Source organism: Schistocerca piceifrons, chromosome 1 (assembly GCF_021461385.2).
Source record: "Schistocerca piceifrons isolate TAMUIC-IGC-003096 chromosome 1, iqSchPice1.1, whole genome shotgun sequence".
Taxonomy (NCBI): domain Eukaryota; kingdom Metazoa; phylum Arthropoda; class Insecta; order Orthoptera; family Acrididae; genus Schistocerca; species Schistocerca piceifrons.
Window position 1 is genome coordinate 978,570,939 of NC_060138.1, and position 19,099 is coordinate 978,590,037.

At 39.8% G+C, this 19,099-nt stretch overlaps 1 protein-coding gene across 1 annotated transcript in view; it reads left to right on the forward strand.

Annotated features, from left to right (window-relative positions):
* The window catches only part of LOC124794936 (delta-1-pyrroline-5-carboxylate synthase), a 205,032-nt gene that overhangs the window by 140,934 nt on the left and 44,999 nt on the right, over positions 1-19,099 (forward strand). Inside the window, exons 10-12 of the mRNA XM_047258653.1 lie at positions 3,264-3,401; positions 6,317-6,512; positions 12,238-12,362. Of these exons, the coding sequence (XP_047114609.1) occupies positions 3,264-3,401; positions 6,317-6,512; positions 12,238-12,362 (459 nt within the window). The remainder of the gene's footprint in view (positions 1-3,263; positions 3,402-6,316; positions 6,513-12,237; positions 12,363-19,099) is intronic.

The following is a 19,099-nucleotide window of genomic DNA, read 5'->3' on the forward strand; positions in this document are numbered from 1 at the left end:
GATTCATGATGTCCGTTCCGTCCAGCGGTACTTCAGACATAAGTCGAGCCAATGCCACGTTGTATGGCGGCACTCCTGCGTGCTCGCGAGGGCCTATACGATATTAGGCAGGTGTACCAGCTTCTTTGGCTCTTCAGTGTAGATAAGACAGCAAGGGGGCCTATAATACTACCTTAGGGCAGGCCACAAATCACTTTTGTTTTACTCGATGACTTTCCTTCAGTAACTACGAACTGTGACCTCTCTGACAAGAAATCGCGAATCCAGTCACAGAACTGAGACGATATTCCATAAGCGCGCAATTTCACTACAAGCCGCTTGTGTGGTACAGTGTTAAAAGCCTACTGAAAATCTAGAAATACGGAATGAATTTGAAATCCCTTGTCAATAGCACTCAGCACTTCGTGTGTGTAAGGAGCTAGTTGTGTTTCACAAGAACGATGTTTTCTTATTCCGTGTCGACTGTGTGTCAATAGAACGTTATCTTCGAGGTAATTCATAATGTTCGAACACAATATATGTTCCAAAATCCTGCTGCATATCGATGTTAACGATATGTGCCTGTAATTTAGTGGATTACTTCTACCACCTTTCTTGAATATTGGCGTGACCTGTGCGACTTTCCACTCTTTGGGTACGGATCTTTCGTCGAGCGAGCGGTTGTACATGATTGTTAAGTCTGGAGCTATTGTATCAGCATACTCTGAAAGGAACCTAATTGGTATACAGACTCGAACAGAAGACTTGCTATTATTAAGTGATTTTAGATGCTTCACAACTCCGAGGTTTATTTACTTCTAGGTTACTCATGTTGGTAGCTGTTCTTGATTCGAATTATGGAATATTTACTTCGTCTTCTTTGGTGACCGAATTTCAAAAGACTTTGTTTAGTAACGTTGCTTTCGCAGCACTGTCGTCGATAGTATTTCCATTGCTATCGCGCTGTGAAGGTATAGACTGTGTCTTGCCGCTAGCGTACTTTACATGCGACCAGAATCTCTCTGGATTTTCTGCGAGGTTTCGAGATAAAGTTTCGTTGTGGAAACTATTATAAGCCTCTCGCATTGACGTCCACCCTAAACTTCGAGCTTCTGTAAAAGATCTCCGAGCTTGCAGATTTTGGGTTCGTTTAAATTTGGCATGTTTTTTCGTTGTTTCAGCAACAGTGTTCTGGTTATTATTCAATATTATGCATTTATAATTTGTTAAGCATTGGCACTGTACACACTTTGCTGTATCTTAAACATTTTACGGCTATTAACTCTGACCATATTAATTTCCGTCCCATTTAGTAGGTCCTGGTTCAGCCAGCCCAGTTAGCCGTGCCCTCTAACGCACTGCTTTCCGGTCGCGGGGGCGTGCCGGTCCCCGGCGAATCCGCCCGGCGGATTAGTGTCGAGGTCCGGTGTGTCGGCCAATCTGTGGATGGTTTTTAAGGCGGTTTTCCATACGCCTCGGCGAATGCGGACTGTTCCACTTATTACGCCTCAGTTACACTATATCGGCCATTGCTTCGCAAACACTTTCTCCTCGTACGCGTACACAATAATTACTCTAACATGCAAACATTGACGTTGCACTTGTCTGGTGTGACGAGGGGGGGGGGGGGGGGGGTACACTGGGGGCCAAACCGCACAATAATCCTGAGTTCGGTGTGGGGCGGCGGTGGGGTGAGTGTATTGCTGTAACATGTTGTGTGGTTGAGGCGGGGACGAAGCCTCTTCGTCGTTTCTAGGTCCCCAGTTCCATACAATACAATGTCCTAGTTTTGTATTACTTAACTAACAGCTTATGTTCGGTACATGGTTGTTACAGATTGAAGAATCTCCACATATTTCCTACGCCTGATATGGCGTAAATCTAATAGAAGTTCGGTTAGTTATAATTCTTCATCTTATTATAGAGGCAGGACTGCCATCTGGAAGTTAGTATTCACGTGTAGCGCTAACGCTACATACGTGGCCAGTTCTCTGACAGTCGTAATACAGCTACTTCCTTGTTTCTGCAGCTAGCATTTTGAGTGATATGCAGTATTGACACCCACGCATGGACTGTATGATAATTACCACTGTCGATCTCCTTGCACTTAAACCGAAGTGTGGCACAATGAGCACTGGAGGCACGAATAGCTAACGTTGTAAATTATGTAAACATGATGACCTACTTTAGGAAAAGGTTCTACCTTAATACCAGTTACCTAATGTGTTTTGGATGTCTTTATTTTTGTCCTCTCTACAAAATTTTTCAGTGTATACATGACAACAAGAGCGATTCAGCTCAACAGATTACGACGATGTGTAACGCCAGGTGGCTGCTACAGACTGGATTAAGTAATAATTTTTATTGATACGTATCGTCGCATGAAAGTTAAAATACAAAATGATGATACTGTTTCCACTTCTTTCATGCAATTTTCTGTATTTGATGTCTGAAGATGGGACGTCAGTGGGTTAAAAGTAGTTATCAATGAAGGACTTTTATTGATCTTGTCATACGATTTTTGTCCACAGATTTTTATATAACAGATCGCCTGTCTTCTGATTTGACAATGCCAAATCGAATGATGTGAGTGGAGACTGATTACTTGCCAAAATGTGGCAAGAATGTTAAAATATATTGTCATACCCTCCATGACCTTGGTACCAAATGACATATTCCAGAAGGATAATCCAAGAAGTAACAGTGCATTTCAACTTTGAGGAATGGCCTGCCGGGTCTCCTTATTTGTCAGCCACACAGCACGCCTGAGGTGCAATAGAAAAAGTTTCGCCCCAACCTCCAGTGTAATAGAAAACTTTTCGCCCCACCCTCCAGTCAGCGTCTTCAAGAACTGAGAAAGCAATTCTTTCAGACGTAGCAAAACTTCTTAAAGATGATGTTAGGAGGATTTTTCCCTCCATGCCACGATGAATACTGTGTATTCATCCCCGTGAGAATCACACATACTGATGCTGATGACGGACGTTACTTTCGATATAATGAAAATTTAATGGTTTGATGCCTGCTATGTGTTGGATATCTCTTCAAAAATAGAGAAATATGAGACTGCTGCTTCACGGTGTAATATTTTACATTTACGTCAGTGTATGTTCCTAACCTTCGAGCATATTACAGTTATTAAGGTAACCGAAGTGTCTCAATTGACACTGTCACGTAGGCTTCACCCGTGATTCAATAATTCTGTTCGTAATTGCCTGACGGTCTTGCACCATTGCCGGGGCTGACTGAAACAGCTTCTTCGAATAATTTTTTTGTTGTGGCAGGTGGCAGCATTGGCTCTGAGCTCTGCCAACGGTCTGCTGCTCAAGGGCGGCAAAGAGGCGGCGCACAGCAACGCCGCCCTTATGGAGCTGGTGCACGAAGCCCTGCAGCCCTTCGGAGCCACCAACGCCATCTCGCTGGTAAGTGTTGTCTACATACAAAAATTATTGAAGCAATCCTACACGGGAGAAGGAAGCTGTGAGCAAAGATGGAATATCAGATAGTTCTACGGGTAAGGTTCATGGGTAGTTTTCAATTGCACTCACCGATCAACCTATACTGGGCCAGGTCTGAACCGTGTGAATGTCCGCGATGAGTGATTGCGTAGTTTCTTGCTATACATAGATGACTATCAAATGAAGACCAGGGAAAAGTGTGAGAACAACTAACAAAGTTCAGCGTAAACACTCCACATGACACCAGTGGGGTCTGTCGGAGTTAATGTCTCGTTTTGACAACCGGTCATCGAGAGAGTCAAAGCCGTCACTCGAAAGAACCGGACGTCTAGGCCTAGAGTTTAATTCAAGAGCATTAGGGCACGTTCTGGCGATCTGTAGCAGTTTGTCAGCACTTCTCCTCCTTTGGCTCTGCATTTCTACTGACAAAGTTTTCTTCCGACACAAGGTTTCGAACTGACAAACTCTAGTTCAGGTGCGTTAGCAAACTCGGTCAAAGAGACTGGTAACATATTGCCTGACATATTATCAAGTTTTCATCAGAGATATAAATTTTCAGTCTACTAACAGAAGTGCGAATAAAGTTAGAGCTACAGTAATTTCATGAAATATCGACGAGGCTTAAAACTATTGCTAACATCTTTTATTTGCAGGGATACCGTATCCTGATTTGCTGTAAAAAAGTAAACGTTATTTAGATTAACATTAATAGAATACAAATTAACTGAATTGAAGAAATTGATAGAACCAATCGTGGTCAATTAAATGTAATTATATAGAATAATACCACTGAGATCCGCTCCGGAAAACTGCACCTATATTTTAATCAATATATCGTGGCAAATGAAAGTTTATGGCAGATCGTTAATCAAATCTGGATTTCCTTTTTATCGTGAGAAAGCACCTTAATCAATTAGATCATCCAAGCTTCGTTGCAAAATCTGCCCAAACTTACGTTTTTCCTCCTATTATTTGAATTAACAGCCGTCCTCCCTAGGGGAGGTTCATTGAAACCTCTGCCAGCCACTTTATTGTGAATAGCAGAGAAATCACGAAGATGTAGATGCAGGGTTTAGAATCACCAGAAGGTTAGATACTAACAGAGGGCAAATACATAAAACTAATCATTTCCGCCGAAATAAGAAGATTGCGCACAATAAGCAAGAGATATGGGTTAAAGTCTTGTTTTGGTACAAATTTACATTTGTCATAACATAACCATTATTCAGTTTGTGAATATAACGTCCGTCAGTATACGGCAGTAACACGTCAGTGCCTGAGCCAAGTGATTTTCAGTTGTCTGAAACATTCTCGGTTCTCTTGACACGTCGAATCTAATCTCGACATTTCGGCGAAATCCTCCACCGTCTTCGTCAGAAACAACAGACCGTCATGGGTACTGTTGTTGTGACAGCTTGTGATTAGTAAACGGCTTGAGACAGGTCGGCGTACGTCATCGTTATGTCATGCTGCCAGAAATTGTGTCTATGTCAGCAATCTCACGGGAAAAGCGCTCTTAGGAACGGAGAGAACTCACGGCATTTGTCTGTGACATTGTGTCACTTTTTATTTAGTTTCTCTGCGTTCCCTTCGACGGTCCGCCTACGTAGCTGGGAGGTTTGCGCGTCTAACTGCTTTCAGTTACCGGTATTGCTAGGGATTTTTCCTTGGTGGGAGGAGTGGAATGGGGTGCACTCAGCCTCGTGATGCTAGTTGAGAAGCTGCTTTAGGTTACTGTGCCGTGACTTCAACGTCCGGAAAGCTGACAACACGCGTCTCCACACGGCATTCACGTGACTCCGTATGGCACGAGATAACTCGGTGGACGGTTAGCATCGCACGTTTCACTGATGCTAACCGCGGAGTTACGTTTTATTTTCCTTTTTTTTAGTCGTTTGTCAATAATTCCAGTGTAGGCTTCTGTAGCAGTGTTCTATTCTGCTCATCATGGATGAAAACGATATAAAAGAAAGAGAGGTCAATGTGCTAATATGTAGTCTGTTGCTGTAGCTACCCATCTAACTTAACGGACAGATAAAGTTCAGTAATGTCACATGCATGTCCCCACTGCATGAGAAAATACGGAGAGATTTGATGGACTTAAAACCTTCTGTCATTGATGTGATATTACTGTTAGTGAAAATTTCTTCCAGTACGAGAATTAAAGCTAACTATCAGTACTAAAGTGTGTTAACAACCTAGCCAAAAAGGGAAATTGAATTTCGTAAGTAATGTTAACATCCAGTATTGATTTAAGTGTCAGGAAGTCATTTCTGAAAGTATTCGTATGGAGTGTAGCCATGTATGGAAGTGAAACATGGACGATAAATAGTTTGGACAAGAAGAGAATAGAAGCTTTCGAAATGTGGTGCTACAGAAGAATGCTGAAGATTAGATGGGTAGATCACATAACTAATGAGGAGGTATTGAATAGGATTGGGGAGGAGAGAAGTTTGTGGCACAACTTGACCAGAAGAAGGGATCGGTTGGTAGGACATGTTCTGAGGCATCAAGGGATCACCAACTTAGTATTGGAGGGCAGCGTGGAGGGTAAAAATCGTAGAGGGAGACCAAGAGATGAATACACTAAGCAGATTCAGAAGGATGTAGGTTGCAGTAGGTACTGGGAGATGAAAAAGCTTGCACAGGATAGAGTAGCATGGAGAGCTGCATCAAACCAGTCTCAGGACTGAAGACCACAACAACAACAACAAGTAATGTATGCGTTACGGCGTAAGATACAACACGAAATACAGAAAACCGAACTTTTGTTGCAGCTACCGGGTTCTCGGATAGTGTTTCAGTAATACAGGTACGTCCTTATTGTTTGCACTATGCAATACCTGTTGGTATTGTTCAGCCGTGACGTTTACCGCCAGGTGTCGACGCGAGAGGAGATCAGCGACCTGCTGGCGATGGAGCGGCACATCGACCTGGTGATACCGCGGGGCTCCAGCGAGCTGGTACGCACCATCCAGGAGCAGAGCGGCCACATCCCCGTGCTGGGCCACGCCGAGGGCATCTGCCACGTCTACGTCGACAAGGACGCCGACTTGGAGCGCGCGCTCAAGATCGGTAAGCGGCCCAGCGCCGACGCCAGTTCACCTCACTCCGTACAAGTCTGCCGGCTTTCACGGCAGTTGTCATTGATGATAAAATCATCTGAGTCCTTAGACTGGTCGTGTTACTCGCCAAACTTCTTCACAGTTCGACGTTTCAATCCCTCTGGTGGGAGTTTCTCCTAGATTCCATTGGTCTCCATCGATGACCGCCCATCCAGGGACACCATTGGAATCCTGAAGAAGATTTCGCCACAGGGATCGAAAAGTGAAACAGACGAGAAATACGATGCGTCGTAGTGACTCTTTATCATCCGTTCATTTTGTTCGTATCTGTCACGTTGTTCACCGAGGGTGTCTGTGAATTCTTGAAATATGACTGTGTTTATATCAGTCAACGGTCACACACACATACACACACACACACACACACACACACACACACACACACATACACATACACACACAGACAGACAGACTTCTAGTACAAGCCTTGGGGATTTGCCATCGGCCAAGGAGCGCCGTGGGCTATTGACTATAACTGTAAAGTTGTAACCGATGTAGCCAATAATTCATCATCATCATCATCATCATCATTTAAGACTGATTATGCCTTTCACCGTTCAGTCTGGAGCATAGTCCCCCTTATAAAATTCCTCCATGATCCCCTATTCAGTGCTAACATTGGTGCCTCTTCTGATGTTAAGATGGTTCAGATGGCTCTGAGCACTATGGGACTTAACATCTGAGGTCATCAGTCCCCTAGAACTTAGAACTACGTAAACCTAACTAACCTAAGGACATCACCCACACCCATGCCCGAGGCAGGATTCGAACCTGCGAGCGTAGCAGTCACGCGGTTCCGGACTGAAGCGCCCTAACCGCACGGCCACCGCGGCCGACCTGATGTTAAGCCTATTACTTCAAAATCATTCTTAACCGAATCCAGGTACCTTCTCCTTGGTCTGCCCCGACTCCTCCTACCCTCTACTGCTGAACCCATGAGTCTCTTGGATAACCTTGCTTCTCCCATGCGTGTAACATGACCCCACCATCTAAGCCTGTTCGTCCTGACTGCTACTTCTATAGAGTTCATTCCCAGCTTTGATTTCCTCATTGTGGACACCCTCCTGCCATTGTTCCCATCTACTAGTACCTGCAATCATCCTAGCTACTTTCAAATCCGTAACCTCAACCTTATTGATAAGGTAACCTGAATCCACCCAGCTTTCGCTCCCATGCAACAAAGTTGGTCGAAAGATTGAACGGTGCACAGATAACTTAGTCTTGGTACTGACTTCCTTCTTGCAGAAGAGAGTAGATCGTAGCTGAGCACTCACTGCATTAGCTTTGCTATACGTCCCTTCCATTTCTTTCACTATGTTGCCATCCTGTGAGAATATGCATCCTAAGTACTTGAAACCGTCCACCTGTTCTAACTTTGTTCCTCCTATTTGGCACTCAATCCGTTTATACCTCTTTCCCACTGACATTACTTTCGTTTTGGAGATGCTAATCTTCATTCCATAGTCCTTACATTTCTGATCTAGCTCTGAAATATTACTTTGCAAACTTTCAATCGAATCTGCCATCACAACTAAGTCATCCGCATATGCAAGACTGCTTATTTTGTGTTCACATATCTTAATCCCACCAAGCCAGTCTATTGTTTTCAACAAACGATCCATAAATAATATGAACTACAGTGGAGACAGGTTGCAGCCTTGTCTTACCCCTGAAACTACTCTGAACCATGAACTCAATTTACCGTCAACTCTAACTGCTGCCTGAATATCCATGTAAAGACCTTATGATCCTCAACTAATACTCGCACTTTCCTTTCAACAATACCTGAGAAGATTTTACCCACAACACTGGTTAAAGAGATACCTCTGTAGTTGTTACAATCTTTCCTGTTTCCATGTTTAAAGATTGGTGTGATTACTGCTTTTGTCCAGTCTGATGGAACCTGTCCCGTCTCCCAGGCCATTTCAATTATCCTGTGTAGCCATTTAAGACCTGACATTCCACTGTATTTGAAGAGTCCCGACTTAATTTCATCCACCCCAGCTGCTTTATTGCACTGCAATCTATTGACCATTTTCTCCACTTCCTCAAATGTGATCCTATTTCCATCATCATTCCTATACCATTGTACATCGAAATCTGACACATTACTGATCGTATTTTCACCTACATTGAGCAACTCTTCAAAATATTCCCTCCATCTGCCCAAGGAATGCACAGGATTCACCAGCAGTTTTCCTGACCTGTCCAACATACTTGTCATTTCCTTCTTACCTCCCTTTCGAAGACTGCTAATTACACTCCAGAATGGTTTTCCAGCAGCTTGACCCAAAGCCTCCAACCGGTTTCCAAAGTCTTCCCAAGATTTCTTCTTGGATGCTGCAATTATGTTTGGCTTTGTTTCTTTCTTCAACATAACTTTCTCTGTCTACCTGAGTTCTAGTATGTAGCCATTTTTGATACGCCTTCTTTTTCCTTTTACAGGCTGCCTTAACTGTGTTATTCCATCAAGCTGTTTGCTTCATCCTACCTTTACACACTACTGTTCCAAGACATTCTTTAGCCTTTTCTAGTACTGTGTCCCTGTACCTTGTCCATTCCTTTTCCAGTGACTGTAATTGACTACATTCAACTAACTGGTACCTTTCTGAGATCACTGTTATGTACTTGTGCCTGATTTCCTTATCCTGAAGTTTCTCCACTCTTATCCTCCTACATATGGCCCTGACCTCCTGCACTTTCGGCCTCACAATACCAATTTCACTGTAGTTTAAATAATGATCAGTGTCATCAAAGAATCCCCTGAATACACCTGTGTCCCTCACAGCCTTCCTGAATTCCTGATCTGTTATTATATAGTCAATGACAGATCTGGTTCCCCTGCCTTCCCAAGTATACCGGTGAATGTTCTTGTGCTTAAAAAAGGAGTTTGTGATTACTAAGCCCATACTGGCACAGAAATCCAAGAGTTGTTTCCCGTTCCTGTTGACCTCCGTATCCTCTCCAAATTTACCCATAACCTTTTCATACCCTTCTGTTCGATTTCCAATCCTGGCATTAAAATCACCCATAAGCAGAACACTGTCCTTGTCCTTTACTCTAACAACTACATCACTGAGTGCATCATAAAAACTATCCATCTTATCTTGATCTGTCCCTTCACAATGCGAATATACTGACACAATCCTAATTTTCTTGCTAGACACTGTCAAATCTATCCACATCGGTCGTTCGTTTACATACCTTATTGCAACTACGCTGGGTTCCATTTCTTTCATGATGTAAAGCCCTACACCCCATTGTGCTATTCCTGCTTTGACTCCTGGCAGGTATACCTTGTATTCTCCCACTTCTTCTTTCTCACCCCTTACCCGAATGTCACTAACAGCTAAAACGTCCAGCCCCATCTTACTTGCAACCTCTGCCAGCTCTACCTTCTTCCCAGAGTAGCCCCCATTGATATTAATAGCTCCCCATCTCATTACCATTTGTTTGCCAAGTCGTATCTTAGGAGTCCCTGGCTTGTCAGTTAGAGGTGGGACTCCGTCACCTCCAAAGGTCCGAGGCATTTTGCTCTGATTGTTGCCAGCATCATATTTAAAGTACCAGGGAAGCAGGTTGCTAGCCTTACTTGCCCTGAGTCCCATTGAGTTTTACCCCTAACGGTTGAGGGACTAAACGGTGGATTTGGTAGTCTTTGCCGTATGAGCACAAAGGTGACCACGACTCAGAATATGTCCGAGATGCCCAGCCTTATTCCAAAGTAACTGGTATCCCAACTGTCGGGACCACTTACTTGGCCACTCATACATTGCCCGTGGTTCATGAACTAGGACATGACAACAGGAACCCACACCACGAACCACAGCCAATAATTAAATTTGCTTAATTTAATATTACTTATATTAAAGATAATCATCATAATGTGCAACATGTTAAAGGAATAAAACAATTAAATAAAAGAATCTATTTATATCAGTTCACGAAGGCCGTTTACAAGCTCATTAAAAATTGATGTTGAAGCGCTCTTAGTAGTACAAAATGAATATTAATTCAAGGAGAAACAATAATTCATTTTATTGATTTTTGAGTTGCGTGGGTACGGATAATATTACTTTATTTCTGAAGTTATTTTATTACTTAAAATAAAACTGGAACAATTTCAGGCAGCTTCCAAAGGGAACTGTTTTATTTCCATAGGTACAGAGTCTAAAAGAAGTGTTTTGAAATTTTTTTTTCTATAAACCACCTGAGCAATATCAATTCTGACGATATACTATATCAGAGGTAAAAATGTCGATTTATATCAGATAAAAAATATGGCTCTTATTTGAAACAATTTGTTAAAGACACGAATCAGTTATTATCAGAATCTGGTTCGTCATTCTTGCCAAGAAATTTGTTTCATTTTTACATAAAAACTTAATACTTTCATTGCTTCTAAAATGTAGGCTATCTGTAGATATGTTTAATAGCACTAAACGTATCTTAATACAAATATCAGAGATGAAATAGTTTTACTAAACTCCCAATAATATTTACAAATCAGCAGCGTAGCCAATTTTAAAGTTCTTCTTAGTATATGAGTATTATATTCGCTGCAACACTGAACCGTGGTGATAGTATAAATGCTAACAAAAAATTATCCATTTAAGTACAACGTGAAGTTCCAACGGGTATTCATGTCCAGTACCATTTCCGACATTCCTCCTTCGAGAATCCCTCTACTTTTTTCTCTTGTCGACGACGATCACTTGCATTTGAGACCTTTTTTAATTTGACGATATCTGTAATCCTGTTCACTAACTATGTTTTAGTACCAGTGCGATAGGTCCTACTACAGTTACTTAATAATATTTAGATACTGATCTTTCTGCCAAGTATCGATATTTTCGATATATCGTTCCCATCTCTAATGTTGTGCCAGACTTTTATAATCATGTGTTGTTGCTAGGAAGCTAAATTTTTTCGACTGCTAAATTTGAGAACATATCTGCTACTTTTAAAATTGTTGGCTAGCGACAAATGTGCTGGAAGCTATTGAAAACATTTCTCCCTATTTTAGCATGTTTACTTGATGTTTGGATATGATGGAAAGACCTATTTCTAATTACTTCGCATTGCATTTTTGTCGTATTTGAGGTGTTACTCCGAGACAAAGGACATTGAAGTATGAAAATGTCCTTCTTCTAGCCGGTCAGATGCAACATTAATGTTAATCGCCCTACCCATTTAGCACTGTAGCATGGTATGCTGTGTTCCCAAGCATGTTCTCTATGGAACAGTTTTCCGAAACTCTCGTGAACTTTTACATTTCCAGGAATTTTTCTGAGCCATCATCTGCAATTTACCTTGTTTTAGACATCTGCACACTCTCATTGCGCACTAAATTGTGACAAAAGTGAATTTCACGAGACAGTTGGCTTTTAGGTTCTATAAAAAGAGATGTAACTATCACTAGCCTTGTGTGAAACATCTGAAAATACCGTTAGTGTTGGGTTTTGTAGGACGTTTTGCCCAGCTGAGAAGCTTTGAGGCCATTGTAAGTATAATAGGTCCCCATGATACACAGTCTTTTTATAAACATTGTATAACACATTACTTCACATCAGTTTACGAAAGATGTCCTTAGATGTAGAAAGTCAATATTCTACATATTACTTTAAGTAATTTGCAATAACAATCTGTAAAGAGCGTTTATTTCACATTTTCAGTGCGTGACTCGAAGTGTGACTACCCAGCAGCTTGTAATGCCATGGAGACGCTGCTCATCCATGAAGACTTAGTCAAGAACAGTTCCTTCTTCGTTGACGTATGCAGTATGCTAAAACAAGAGGGAGTAAGCAATCACACCCAAGCAATTTGTTCTATGCTTTCAACTTTGTTTTACTCATCCTTAGAGAGTTCTAATGGTAAACTGTCTTTCATTTAATGCTTTAGAAAATAAGCAAGTGCTAGAACGTTATGTCTATCTTTGACGTAGCCTACATGTAGTGCATAATCTCGTACCTAGAACTTTGCCCTTCGTAAAACCTCTAACTTCACAATTTTTATTGTTCAAGATCTCTGTAGCTAAGACTCTCTAAAAGCAGCAAGATTCGAGAAATTGAGATTTCTTTTATGCCGAGATAGTAACGTCGTTAGTTCTTCCGTCCCTAGTTATTTTGGACTAACTCTGCGGAATTCCATCAAGAGAGACGCTATGACACAATGCATAAAGAAGCAATATAAATATCTTTGGCAGTGCAGATGAAGTTGAAATAGTTCAGTATGCATTGTACTGTCGCTTTTCTCTGCGAAAGCAATTACCCGCGCTAATTAATTTGTGAAAACGGTTTGCTTATTGCCTCATCTCGTAAGCAATTCAACCCTCGTTTGCTTCAGCAGCTTGAAGAGAACGTTTCTGGCGGCTCTTTGTGCAAGATTATAGCCTTAAAATGTATTACAGTAACTCATCTCTCATTCTGCAGCTTGATTTCATTTATTCTCCTCTTCATGAGTGTCTCTGCGATCTAAGGCAATGGGCCGACTTACTGTCTGCTCATCTGAATTCAAAAATTTATCTCCACAATATAAACTTTTACACGAATAATTCCAATGTTTTAGTGAGTACGACTGTGTGACGAAAAAAATGGAATATTTGTAATTGTGGTAGCATGGACAATATTAATCAACAGAACAGCGCAGTAATTAGAATCTCTGAGACCTTCGACAATATAAATGCGTTAGCCACACGTTTCAACAAAATAACCAAACGGGGACATCAGAAAAGCCAAATATACCTTTTTACTGGTGTCTCCCTAGTACCACACAAATGCAACTGATGAAATATGCAGCGTGCAGTTTAAATGACACAGATTTGAACTTTAGGAATAACTTCTGATATAATAATGGAAACCCTACTGTAGCTATTACACAACACAGACTCAGTGCAAAGATTGAAACTAACTCTTTAATTTTTTTAAGCATTGACCAACAGAATTTTCAATGACAAAGACAACTCAAACTTAACCTCTTCATTTATTACCTACAATATACAAGCCCAACGCAATCTGTCTGCTATACATTGACAACATGACTTCCAATAATTAACACAAAACTAGCCCTGAATTGCAAAAAATTCTAACAATAACACAAACCCAAAAAATATGAAATTAAAGAAATATGAAACTACCTCCGACTCTGTTAATTACCTAAACTCATTTCAATTACGAATCCCGATAGTGGACACCCCATTCTATTTCATAAGTCACTTACCTCACAAAAAATCTTCACAACACGAACTGCAGCAATTACAGTAAGTCGCAACAGCAGCCAGCTAAAGAAAAAATTCTAACTACTATAGACTATGACTACTAGGAGGTATATGGATAGAAAAAGGAAGATTTTGTTAAAGAGCAAACAATGTATTTAGAAAGTTTTGCCTTACTTATGTGACATCCAGTTCCAAAAATTATATAGTTGTCAATAGTTCTACTACCCAAACATTATCATACCCTTCCTTGAGTCTTTTCTTATAAGAAATTTCACGTCATTTTACAATTCGTGTCCTACCAACACAGAGTCTCCACTAAGAAAAACATCCTATATACTTCTCTATCCACTCGCTAACTGCTAGTCCGTCCAACCACACAATCTCTTGCCGTAGGTGCAGAGCGCTGTCAGCCATATTAACACACTCCACAGCGATGGAAACATACAGACAGGCTACTTACAAGGTTACAGAAGCGTACTTTACAAAATACATCTTATCACATAAAGTCCAGAGATCTCATGCTTCATTATTATCGTTTGTGTTATTGAGGCGTAACCTTACTACCTCATGAAGTAGGTGACCCCAGTTCGAATCCTACCTCAGGCAGGTTTCAAATTGTCAAATGTGTAGTAACTGTGTGATCTAAAAACTGTATTAGAATACTGTATTCCAACACTAGGGAGGAAACACACAACACACAACTGTTTAAGGGAGCTACACAGAGTGTAAAACATCCACTTGAAATTAGTCCTTTTACTTTTTGTGTCCTTTGGCCTGAAGGCCATACAGCCATCCAGCCATAAATTGAAAACAGCTTGCGATAAAGCAACTAAAATTGACAAAAGTCACTGTCAAAACATTGTGTGTCCTGTTGCATATTGGTATAAAAATACGACTAGCCAAATACACAGCATGCAGTTTGAATCGGAGACTGCTGAACATCATGAACATCTTTGAGATTACGGATACAGTACACATGAAAAGGAACTAAAATAGTAAATGAGAAAACAGCTGTACTGAATTCGTTTCCACAAACAAGAGACACATAAAATGAACATGTGATTAACTTATGGTTAATTTAGTACTGAAAGCTACAGTAGATGGCCTAATTTTTAAGGATTTTAAGTGGATGGAATGTGTGGGACATGTTGTCGACTTTGTTGGTTGTAAAAATGTCCAGGTGGAAAGGACAGACAAGATTACAACGATTTGAGGGCAGGAAAATCTGGCTGAAAGACTCATTTCTTGAACAGAAGTGGGAAATATGTTCACCCTAAAAAAAGAAAAATTCATTATTTGTTGTTGATTTATATTAACAACATACTTTTTAAATGCATATTGATGTGTAAGGTGGATTCAGAGCACGCAATACCTATGCACTTCCAATCGCGTGTACTGTCAGTGGAGTGGTACTTTATGACCATCGCAAATAAAATTAAAACTAAAATTTCGTTAATTGTTGTTGACTTTTACTCACAGAATATTATTTAATCAGATACTGATGTGTAAGTAAGGTCCTGAACCTGAAAATATTGAATATGACATTCCAAGGGGAAATGACATCTGTTCCTAAGACTTAAATTTTTGGTATTTTAAACATAGCTGCGCTACAGCAATGGTTTCACGTAAATCAGACTAAGAACAGCCGACCAATTGCAAAGGATAAAGTAATCTTTACCTAGGTTTCAATAGATATAAATCTATCTTCTTCAGAAGATACCTGGGGACAATGAACATCGTAATATATATTAAGGTATGAAACATGAGTCAAGAATAAAGTTTGACATATATTAGGAAAATATTGTATTACAAGATGTGAGAAAGATTCTTGGTACTTACAGTATTATAACAGCATGAAGTGATATGTCCTTATCGTTTAGGCAAACATCTGCATAGTTACATTAATCATATAAAATATAGCCCTGACACCAGGGTTTGTCAAACAGATAAAATAGGTACATAGAAGTTGCAGAGCGCCTAAGCGACTGAGTAGAATCGGCCAGCGTAGTAGCACAGCGGCCAGGGCAGGTGGCGCTCATGTCGCGAACTATGTGCCGATAGGCGTACTGAAGTAACATTTGAAACATCAATTTTAAATGCGTTCTTAAATAGAGTGATAATAAATAAATTGGCAAGCATTTGACACTCCCGTTATGACATTGTGGGAGGTATAGAAACAATAACGTAGATACATACATCAAAAAGACAGGTGGCGCTTCCGCTGTGAGTTACATGCAGTGGTCTATATAGCCAAAATATAAAGTTATATTACCATATTAGTGAAGCCCATAGAACGTATATAAGTCAAACCATCAAGAACAATCAGTAATGGCTTTTAAGAAAATTACGAGACCTGGTCTACAATCCAGTTACTACGTAATATAGAATAAGAGAAAATTACATGAGGGCCGCTGTAGTGGCAGCCATATATCGTGAAAAGAACACATTATATAAACGATAGTAAACTGGAGGATTTGAAAGTGCATTATAGCTTCCTGAGGAAATAGACTACTGAGGTTACTAACATTAATGTTATATATTACACAGTATGGGTTTAAAGCCTTCGAAAAATTGCTTACAGGCAAGGTTCAACTGATCATTCAGAATATTGCCGTCTTTGAGCTCTAGATGTTTAAAAATAAATAGCTCTTCCCACAGATCTAGTCTCCGTCCTTTGACCTGTCTATGTAGGATAACCGTGTCTTCTAACTGTTTAGGCGTATGGCCAGTTAACAAGAGGTGTTCAGCAAAGGTAGAGTTGCGAATATTCGTTCCTTTTTTACCTAACAGATGTTCTTTATATCGTATTTTCACAGCTCTGCCGGTTTGACCAATATAATAAGAGGGGCAGTTATTACAGGTTAGCTTGTAAATACCTGAATTAGAAAACCAATCGCTGGCAATCTCTACTGACTGTACAAGATTTCTTTTTAAACTGTTATCTGTAGAAAAGGAGACGTTACAGTTATATTTTTTATTCAGAAGACGTTTAATCCTATACGATAGGTTACCCAGGAAAGGGATGGAAATAAATTTTTTAGTTTCTGTGGTATCCGTGGGGAGAATATTTCTCAAAGTCGAACATTTTTGGGAGATTTTCTTATTGAGCAGGTAATCGATCATATTCTGGTTATACCCATTATTAACCGCAATCGCTTTGATTACATTCAATTCCTCTTTTTGATCCGCAGGTGATAAAGGAGTGGTTACCATTCGGTGAATGGCGGAATGAAAAAATGCCAATTTATGAGCTTTTGGATGGGTTGAGTCAGCAGGAATGACATTATCAGAATATGTTTCCTTGCGGAAGATATTAAAATGGAAGGAATTATCTTCTATAGAAATTGTTAAATCGAGAAAATTAAGTTCACGTTTATCATTTTGAAGTTCTTGTGTGAAGGAAATTTTTTCATGTAAACCGTTGAAAGTGTTAAAGAGATGCTCTAACTCATGATCAGTGCCATCAAAAGCAATGAAAATGTCATCAACATACCGTGCATAATAGCGGATTTTGTGGCATAATTCTGAACTTGAATTGAAGAACGTTGTTTCTAGGGCGTTAATGAAAACCTCTGCTAGAATACCATTGCTAGACCATCTGGTTGTACATACATTTTCCCGTTAAATGTGAAGTAATTGTATTTTAAAATGACCTTGAGCAAACCAATGAGTTCGGCAATCTGAGTTTCACTTAATTTTTTGTGTTTAAGAAGATTCTCTTTTACAAGGTCTATGGTTTCATCAACCGGAACATTTGTGTAAAGGCTGACGATGTCAAAGGACACCAGTCTAGTGTCAGGTGTACAACTTATAGATTGAATATTGTGAATTAATTCCTTACTGTTTTTTACAGAAAAATTATTTTCAAAAGTGAAAGCATCTTTAATTTTAAAATGGAGGCGCCTAGCAAGTGTGTGATGTGGACTGCCTATACCATTCACTATAGGGCGGATCGGGTGATTTTGTTTATGCAGTTTAAACTGGCTTCTAAGCACTGGTGGTTTAGGGTTCATATTTATAAGCCCTCTCTTTTGGAACTTATTGAACAAGCTGACGGAATTCGTTAAAGTACGCCGGATTTCATTTTGCAGTTCAGTAGTAGGATCTACAGTAACCTCAGTGATGTCGTTTTCCTCAAAAAACTTTACAGTCTTCTCTATATATTCATTTTTATAAGCCACGACCACGGTGTTCCCTTTGTCACTCTTAGTGATTAATGCGTCGTGCTCTCTAAGTTTATGATTAATGCTTTTTATTATACTATATTCGCCCGATTGCTTATTAGGAGATAATTTAATTTCTTTTTCTATTATGTTGTTACATTCATAGGCACATTTGACTTGCTCCGTTTTCTCTAATTTCAGAGATTCTAAACCGATTTTTAGATCTACAATGAGATTACAAATAACTGGATATTTATCGAGTTTAGCAGGCAAGTTATATTTAAGGCCTTTACACAACAAGTCATTTTCGGCCTGCGTAAAAGAGATATTGGTTTTGTTTAGTACTCTATCGTAAAATAGGTGCTTAACACTATTGTCTGCTGTATTATCACTTTTACTTGTGGTCCTATTACTAAACTTTAAAAGCTTTCTTTCATGTCTGGCCTTGATTATTTCTTTATGATTAGAGAGCCATTCATTAATACTATTCCACAGGTGGTCAATTTGAAAATTACAAAGATCTTTAAAGGCTTTAGTTAAAAATAGGTGTATACAGTAGGCTTCACTATTAAGGACATCTTTTTTCTTGTACAAATTTACTGTGCTCTCGGAAATGACTAAATGCACTAGCTTCTTTTTAATATAAGGCACCCTGCTACACTGTTTAAAATTTACGTACGCCTTCACATAATCAGGGATAATGTCTTTCTCTAGGCACTGGTGATTAAAGTCAATAGCCATACCTGCTTTCACAATTTTTAATTTGATGTCCATACACCTGGATGCAGCTTTTGATACCTCGGCAGGCATGAATTTCAGTATTTTAAACATAGCTGCGCTACAGCAATGGTTTCACGTAAATCAGACTAAGAACAGCCGACCAATTGCAAAGGATAAAGTAATCTTTACCTAGGTTTCAATAGATATAAATCTATCTTCTTCAGAAGATACCTGGGGACAATGAACATCGTAATATATATTAAGGTATGAAACATGAGTCAAGAATAAAGTTTGACATATATTAGGAAAATATTGTATTACAAGATGTGAGAAAGATTCTTGGTACTTACAGTATTATAACAGCATGAAGTGATATGTCCTTATCGTTTAGGCAAACATCTGCATAGTTACATTAATCATATAAAATATAGCCCTGAC